This window comes from Patella vulgata, chromosome 7 (assembly GCF_932274485.2).
Source record: "Patella vulgata chromosome 7, xgPatVulg1.2, whole genome shotgun sequence".
Taxonomy (NCBI): domain Eukaryota; kingdom Metazoa; phylum Mollusca; class Gastropoda; family Patellidae; genus Patella; species Patella vulgata.
In genome coordinates, this window is record NC_065885.2 from 38,784,344 (window position 1) to 38,793,287 (window position 8,944).

General features: G+C 37.1%; 1 protein-coding gene across 1 annotated transcript; it reads left to right on the top strand.

Moving 5' to 3' along the window:
• Positions 1–662: 662 nt before the first annotated feature.
• On the top strand, positions 663–7,731 carry LOC126827216 (nipped-B-like protein). Its single transcript, XM_050556455.2, has one exon. It carries the CDS (start codon positions 1,071–1,073, stop codon positions 6,897–6,899), a length of 5,829 nt encoding a protein of 1,942 aa, XP_050412412.1. The 5' UTR covers positions 663–1,070; the 3' UTR covers positions 6,900–7,731.
• The last annotated feature ends 1,213 nt before the right edge of the window (positions 7,732–8,944 follow it).

Below are 8,944 nucleotides of genomic sequence, written 5' to 3' on the forward strand. Positions count from 1 at the left end.
TCAGCAAAAAGAAGGCGAGAAACCCGCAGGTCATCTACAATTTGTCCGTTAATTGTATATCGTTAATTTAGGACTTGGAATACACCCTTCTTTTACGCCAAATGGGGGGGGGGGGGGTATTTTTTCCGACCTTTCCATTTATATTATATACCCATTTACTAGATTTAGGTCCATCATCTCACAACTTAGGTTAAATATAATAGGTTGATCTTATATCATGTCTTAGCAGTTCGCCCCCTCTCCCAGCCCAGTGAAAAGTGTAAAATAAATCTTTGCTGATAAAGCGTGTCAGTTAGTCTATGCTTCGAGTCTGGTGAATCAACGCTATGCTGGATGATGTAGTCTACAAATTATATGCAGCGAATGACCAGTCATTCGGCTTGGCCCAGTTAATATAAACGTCAGGGGCAAGTGTCAACAAAAATCTCGTTACACACAAGCTAATAAAAGAATATTGCGGTATACCTAGCAGATTGCCAAGTTAGATTATATTAAATTATAATTTGAAATTAATATCTACAATAATTAGACAAATTTCTATAAAATATATCGACCTGCGTTGGCCGATAATAACTATTTATTTTCTCAGTTTGAAGAGACTTGACAATCATGGCTATTGTTTATCGTCCGTGGACAGTCTTTGTCTCTTCATCTTTTAGAAAACGTTTTTTTAGCGATTGTTTGGCCAAAATGTACTTATTATGTAACATGGTACGAATAGTGGATATCTGAAAATTGATTAAAATCACGTAATTTTAATGAAGCATGTTCAAAAAGCAGTAAATTTGACAGTTCCCTAAGTGTCAATATGGCAAACCGCGCTTCGTTTGTAAACATATACCTTAGTCTAACGTAAGGACTTCTGTGATTGGTTAACTATCATCGCAAACGACCAACCGCAAGGAAGGTTATAAAATTGACGGGAAATTGAGTTGAGTATTATGGTCTGTACACTTTTGGTGAAATTTGTGAACTTATCAATGATTGCTGTTTGTGAACTATTTTCATGAATAATAACGGGACTTTTCATCCATGTAGCAGGAATTTTGATGAAGTGATATCTCTATGAAATGATGATGAACGGGGAAATACCAAGTGTACCGATAACTACCCTCGCGGGGGTGGCAAGTTTAACTGATATGTTGCCAGAACTGCCCTTGCCATCACCTTTGCTTCAAAATATGCACAAGAAAAGTTTATTATACAACCCGCTGATTGCCGATGATGCCCAAAATCGTCTTCATTCTAGGGACCCAGCTTTAGCACAGCAGTTAGTGGCAGCCATCAGGCAGACATCTACAGATCACATAGAATTAAAAGATGGTTTTTCAAACACTTCCATGGGAGATGACATGCCACAACTATTGAAAACAATTTTAACCTGTGATCCGCAGGTTTTCAATGGAAATAGACCTGGCTCCTCACAGTATAATTCACGGCATGCAAACTTCACTCCTCAACAACCAAACTACCCATCAGCAGAGGCCATGGGCTTCAATGGAAACCATCACCAGATGGGTCATCAAGCAAATCAACCGTCCAGTCGACATCAAAATCAAAACAACAGTTCATATCAACCATACAACAGCCCTTACCAGTCACAAAGTACTGGTCATCTTCCTCAAGAAATTAACTCACATACTCAAAATCAGATAAATCGGAATATATCAGTTGTGAATGGCTTCCCAGATGCTGCCCTTATTAATTCTCAACAACAAAATGATAATACCGAACAGCAAAAGGCAGCAGTTGCATCCCCAGCGCAAGCCACATCAGCAGAAAGGTTATCAAGCCAACAAAACATACGACAGCCATCTTCATCAGTTCCATCTAGTTTTTCGGATGATTTAGTGCGTAGTAATAGATCATGTCGTAGCAATTCACATCAAACTAGAGAAGAGCCTGAGGCCTCATCTGCTAAAAAACAAAAGTCAGAACCAGTTGTTGTGCTACAATTATTAGACCCAAAGACAATACAACAAATAAAATCTGCAGGGTCAGTTAAAACCGACGCTTCGCGTAAAAGAAAACGTATTACTGAGGGAATACGCTATAATATGAACACTTCAAGAAAAAAGTATGCAGAAGATAGTGATAGTGACGAATCTTGGAATGACGATGAAGAAGAGCAACAACAAACATCTAAAAAACGGAAAACAGAAAAGAAACATAAAAGAACTGTCCAAGCCCATTTATCGCTTGAAGAACTCATGGAAAGTCCCACATTTAAAAAATTTAATAGTTGTGTGGACTATATATTTGATAGTGTTGAAGAGGTAAACTTTACTGCCATTGATCCAAATGATGATCAGGCAGAATGCCCTCCAGAATCATTAATTGCAAAGGGTATATTAACAGACTTATGTGGTGAGGCAGCAAAGTTACGGTCAATGGGTGCAATGAATCAAATGCCTCCAGAAAGACTTGTTAAATTGCTAACAATTCTTCAGTGGAATATACGCGACGGTAGCAGTGTCACCCCAAATGTTAGCCAGGATGATGCAGATGAAGACGAACAAAAATTATGGCGCCAACTTACAATGGAGAGAATAATGCGAAGTATGGATGCCACATTAACTGCCCTGTTCATAATGACTTCTCCTAATATGCCAAAACAAGTGTATCTGGAAGATGTTATTGAACGGATTTTATTTTTCGGTAAATTCCAGTTACATAATACAATTTACCCAGAATTTGATCCAGTATATAAAACAGATGCCAATTCAAAAGATGGATATCACGGTAGCATAAAATTGAAAAGAGCGCGGGCAGGATCTGTGAAACATAAATCAACCATTGCGCTTTTCAACAAAATATCTGAAATGGTTGGTTGTCTTGGCGAACTGATAGAAATACAAGAATTGACTGACACTGTGATACTTCAAGCATCCTCGCTTGGTGTTTCTCCTTTTTTTGTAGAAAATGTGAGTGAACTTCAGTTAAATGCTATTAAATTAGTCACAACCATATTTTCTAGATATGATCAACACCGACAACTTATTCTTGAAGATATTTTTGCCAGTTTAGCACGACTTCCTTCCAGTAAGAGAAATATACGAATTTATCGGTTGAATTCAGAAGAGTCTATTCAAATGGTAACTGCTCTTGCTCTTCAGTTAATACAATGTGTTATAAAACTACCTCAGCTAGAATCTGATGGCACGCCCAAAGAACCATCTGAAGAACGGCCAAAAAAGAAAGGGGGAGCACAAACCGACAATGAAGTCCTTGTCATCAGTAGTTATGAAACGGCAATGCGAACAGGCTACAATTTCCTGTCTGTTTTTCTGAAGAAATGTACAACTAAAAATGAAGAAGATTACAGACCATTATTTGAAAATTTTGTGCAAGATCTTCTATCAACAGTCAACAAACCAGAGTGGCCTGCTTCAGAACTACTGCTCAGTTTATTGGGTGGAATATTAGTAAAACAATTTAGCAATAAATCCACTGACATGTCTTTACGAGTTGCCTCCCTTGAATACCTTGGTATTGTTGCAGCTCGGCTGAGAAAAGATGCTGTTTCCAGTAGAATGAATCCCGACATTATCCAAGAAATAGTGGAAAAGGTTAATGGTAATGATGATGAAGATGATGATAATGACGAAGAGAAGAACAAGACAGGGGAAAGAACCTCTGATGTAACACAAAATTTACAAGAGGCCATGTTAACATATTTAGCATTTAATGGTGAAAAGGAACCCTCCCTTATGTTTGCGCGACAGTTTTATATTGCTCAATGGTTCAGAGATACAAACGTCAAAGCTGAGAAAAATATGAAGTCCTCTGCTCAAGACCCAGACAGTGACCAATCTGAAGGGGATAGAGTGACCGAGCAAATGCAAGACATCGAGAAACGAAAAGAATTCCTATTCGCACAAGCTGGCATCACAATGGCACCTTCATATAAACCTACACCAAGTAAATTAGATTATGAAAGTGCATGTTTAGTAGCAAGGTATCTGTCTTCTAAACGACCATTTGCACAAAGTTTTGACATTTATTTGACTCAAATATTGAAAGTGTTGTGTGAAACTGCCGTTGCTGTTAGAACAAAGGCAATGAAATGTCTTACTGCTGTTATCGAGGCAGATCCTAGCATATTAGCAAGAGACGATATGCAACGCGGCGTTCATGGTCGATTTTTAGATCAGTCAACATCTGTGCGTGAAGCAGCTGTCGAGTTAGTTGGAAAGTTTATTTTAATACGTCCAGAACTAATCCCACAATATTACGAAATGCTGTCCGAACGTATACTTGATACCGGTATCAGCGTGCGTAAACGTGTCATACGTATATTTAAAGACATTTGCATAGAAGAATCTGAATTTCCCAAAATTCCTGAAATGTGTGTTAAAATGATTCAGAGAGTTAATGATGAAGAAGGTATCAAAAAACTGATTAACGAAGTGTTTCAGACAATGTGGTTTTCGCCCATAAGTACGCGAGAAAAAGACTCTGGAAAACTTTTGTTAAAAGTGATGAACATTACTGACGTTGTTGCAGCTTCAAAAGAAATTGGTTATGATTTCTTTGAACAAATGTTAGAAAATCTATTGAAAAAAGACGAAGATGGCAACTATAATAAATCTGCTCTGACTGCTTGTCGTCAAATTGTCGATTGTCTTGTTGACAATGTCTTAAAACTAGAAGAAGGAACAGCCGAGACATCTGCTTCAAAAAGTACCAAAACTCGTTTATGTGCCTGTCTCTCTACACTGTTTCTCTTCAGTAAAATCAAACCAGATCTTATGGTAAATCATGCTACAACCCTTCAACCCTATCTGGATATTAAATGTAGCACACAGGAAGATTATTTAGTGCTTCATTATGTAGCACGTATATTAGAACTAGTTGTTCCTCTTATGAACCATCCAAGTGAATCTTTTCTTGCCCAATTAGAAGAGGACATGATGAAACTTGTATTAAAACATGGCATGATGGTTCTACAAAGTTGTGTTAGTTGTTTAGGTGCTGTTGTAAATATGGTTAGCTATAATTTTGCTCTTGTTAAAGACTGTTTTCAGAAATTCTTCAGTGTGCTTTCCAAATTAATGACTGATCATCGCGAAGATCCTGATAATCCCACATTAAAAAGTAGACGACCTACTATGTTACGATCATTATTTACTGTTGGGTTGTTATGCAAACATTTTGACTTTGACGCTAAAGAAATGGGGGAAACAAAAGTGTGTGTGCGAGAAAAAGTTTTTGATGTTCTTACATATTTTATGTGCCATGAAGACGAAGATGTAAGACTTAAGGCTTTAAATGCTCTTGGCTTTTTCCTTATCAGGCATTATGATTACATGTTAGGGCCAACCGTGAAAGACATGTACAATATGTTTTTAACTGATAATAATGCTCCAACTAAATTAAGATGTCAGGTTTTGAGAAATCTACAAAGTTATTTGGTGGAAGAAGAAAACCGTATGTTGCTGGCCGATCAACAATGGAAAAAACAGTCAAAGAATGAAGATCTGAAGGAAATGGGTGATATCCAGTCTGGAATGGCAAGTGCTATCATGCAGGTTTATTTAAAACAAGTGTTAGAATCATTCTTTCACGAAAATTCTTCGGTTCGTCTGACTGCACTTGGTGTTATTAAACTGATTTTAAAACAAGGACTTGTTCATCCAGTGCAGTGTGTACCCTATTTAATTTGTATGGGAACCGATACGGAAGCTGCGGTAAGAATAAAAGCTGATCAACAAATGTTGGAAATTGAGAAAAAATACCCCGGATTCACCCATATGAAAGCTCAACAAGGTCTGAAATTTTCCTACAAACTACAGCAAGTCCTGACAAACAACAAGGATGGTCCAATCCGTGGTATGAGAATTGTAAAAGATGATATTCCAACTGGTCTTAACTCGCATGTCTACAAAGTCATCAGGGGTAACAGACAACACCGTAGAGGTTTCTTGACAACCATCTTAAACCTGTTTGATGATTCGGCTAGAATATCATTAGCAGAACAGCTATATACAGCAGATAATCTAGCTTATTACCCATACCAATTCCAAGATGAACCATTATTTATCATCCATCAAATAGATATTATAGTGTCAGTCACTGGTTCCAATCTCCTCCAGTCATTTAAAGAAGCTTTATTACCAAAACCAGGTGCTGAAACTAGGTATGATGATGATGATGACGATCGCGAAGCCCTAATGGCTCGTTTCCCTGAAAACATCCAACCTCTTGAAGAAATATTAGATCTCTCAAGAGGCTGTGTGTTATTGCTTGTACTCAAACAACACCTGAAAGATATGTATGGTTTTACAGACAGCAAGATACATCGATACTCACCAAGTGAACAAGCAAAGGTTCATGAAAAGCCACTCTCAAAGAAAAATAACCTGAAGTTTAACCCACATTACACCATTGAATGCTTGACTCAAAAAAAGATGGACTTGGATGCAGAGGAAGCCAAAACAAAACTTGTAGAAGATTACCTCGAGTTTAAAGATTTGATGATGAGTATTGATCCATCAGATGAAGATGACAGTGGTGATGAGGGGTCTGGAAGAGGGACACCACCACACAGTTCATCCGGCTCAAAACTTCTTGCCACGGACGAGGGTAAAGAAGGAAATGCTGTAGTTGTGGAAGGAGAAGAAACCGGGGCAAGTTCATCTGATCAAGTTGTAACAACGACTCCACCAAAAGAGCATCATCCCCCACCATTAACACTGAGTATATCGAAATCGAGAACTCCGCATAGTGAGCGCAAGAAGAGCCGCCTTATTACGTCAAGCACAAAATCCCACCACCATCGATCAAGTAAAGATTCCATTAGCAAAACTCCAACATCTAAGAAGAAGAAGAAAAAGAGGAAGAAGTATTGTAGTGATGATGAAAGTGATGATGATGATGACCCAGACTTTACAATGTAGATAAAACTATAGACATAAATAACGCAAATCAGGTGTTACAAAAACTGTTATATATATTGTGTTAATAATATTATTACTTTTATTAATGCTGTTAAAATACATATATAATAATCAGTGTGAATATCAACATGACCTTTTTTTTTCTTGATCAGTTCGTATAAAAGTGTATGATATATAGTTACATATTTTTTATTTATTGGACAATAGAATATTTTGCTTGATATGCGAACGACTTTTAAACTGTTAATATCTAATAATTTTTTTTTTCATTGTTGCATCTACTTCATGTTAAGTTGTACATTATGGTTTCCTCATATTCATTATTTAATATCTTTTAGATTTCTTAGATTTCATTATTTTTATCAGTGTTGTCAGTTCAGTTTTAAATTCATACATATTATTATATCATTGTTCAGTAATGTTCATACTTCAGAATTGAAAAAAAAAGAAACACTGTTAAGATACACACAATATAAGGCTTTTGTTCAATTTTATAAAGGAAATCTTTACTCTATATAATATATAATTGATCAAAATTTGGACCGTTAGTTATTTACTTTTATCAAGTCCACATAATCATTTTAAACAGCAGTTATTCATTGAAGTCCCTTAAAAAAACTAATGTTTCATTGTAAAATTCTTAGATGGCCTTTTACTGGTAGGTTAAATGAAATTGGTAGATTGGGGTTGGGTCACTGATGGTCAGAATTTTTATCTCTCTATATCATTGTTGAGTCAAGATTTCATTATTTTAATCTCCCAGTTCTGTATGCCATATAACCAAAGGGAAAAACATTACTAGATACCTTAAAAGTTGATAAATACAGTAATCTAAATTTGAAGGTGTTCGGCCTTGCTTTTTGATATGTGGATATAAGGCAGACATTTTTGTGAAATGTAATGTTTTATCCGCCAGTGAAGAGGGTTATAGAGATATGATTTAGATTCTGTCACAAATTTAAATGGCGATTTGTTGTGAGTATCGTTAGACTAGTCAGATAATCGATTCTTTTTACTCACAGACTCTGAAAGAGCTGAAAATGAACCTATTCATTAAGTAACTGTTGTTGTGACAGCAAAAGTTAAATTCTTCTAGCCCCAGTTAGGGGGGTGGGGGTGGATGGCCGAATGGTTAGCATGTGTGCATTGTATCATATGGTCTGTCAATGAGTCGACTGGCGTGGTTTCGATTCCCTGGTTGTACGTGACAAGGAGTAGGATCGTCTGTCGAACCTCATGGGTTTCCTCTGGTTTCCTCCCACTGCTAAAGAACACCCCACCCCCTCGCTCTCTCTAGCCCCAGGTGTGTCCGCTCTGGAATATGAATTTGGAACTAATATGTTGTTTGGGGGGTTGGATGGCTGAATGGTTAGCGTGTGTGCGCTGTATCATAAAGTCTGTCATTGAGTCGACTGGCGTGGTTTCGAATCCCCGGTTGTACGTGGCAAGGAGTAGGGTTGCCTGTCCAACCTCGTGGGTTTTCTGCGGGTCCTCCGGTTTCCTCCCACTGCTAAAGACCCCTACGCGCAAGCGAATTATGTAAATAAAATTAAACCATATGTAAGTCCCGAAATGACCTAGTTTGTGTCGAGTGGACATTAAACCCCATTTCTCTCTCTCTCTCACTAACATGTGAGTTGGGTATTAAACACAGAATTGCATAAATTAAGTGCTGGGACAAAAAGCAGGGAGATAACTGTGATGGTACTGTTGCCAATGGTCTTGACTACGACTATTTAGCATGGAAATTCCCAAGTTGAAAATCCAGACAGTTTCTTCAGGCCCTGAGTTCACAAAGTATTCTCAGTTTTAAGTTAAGAATTTACTCAACTTTCAATCACTGTTTATGGAAAATATTTTTGATCCAGTAACACAAAACTTTGCACATGGTTTCTTATTGATGTATTTGATACATTAAAAGAACAAATGTTTTATAAAGAGTTATATACTATTCAAAAAAAGTAGGGGATATTTGATTTTGGGGGCATAATACTAAAATATGCAAATGACTACGAAAAAAGTCACTATAGAACCTAACAGAAGAA

Excerpts from the sequence above, each read along its gene's own strand:
- LOC126827216 (XM_050556455.2), top strand. The coding sequence starts at position 1,071 with ATGATGATGAACGGGGAAATACCAAGTGTACCGATAACTACCCTCGCG.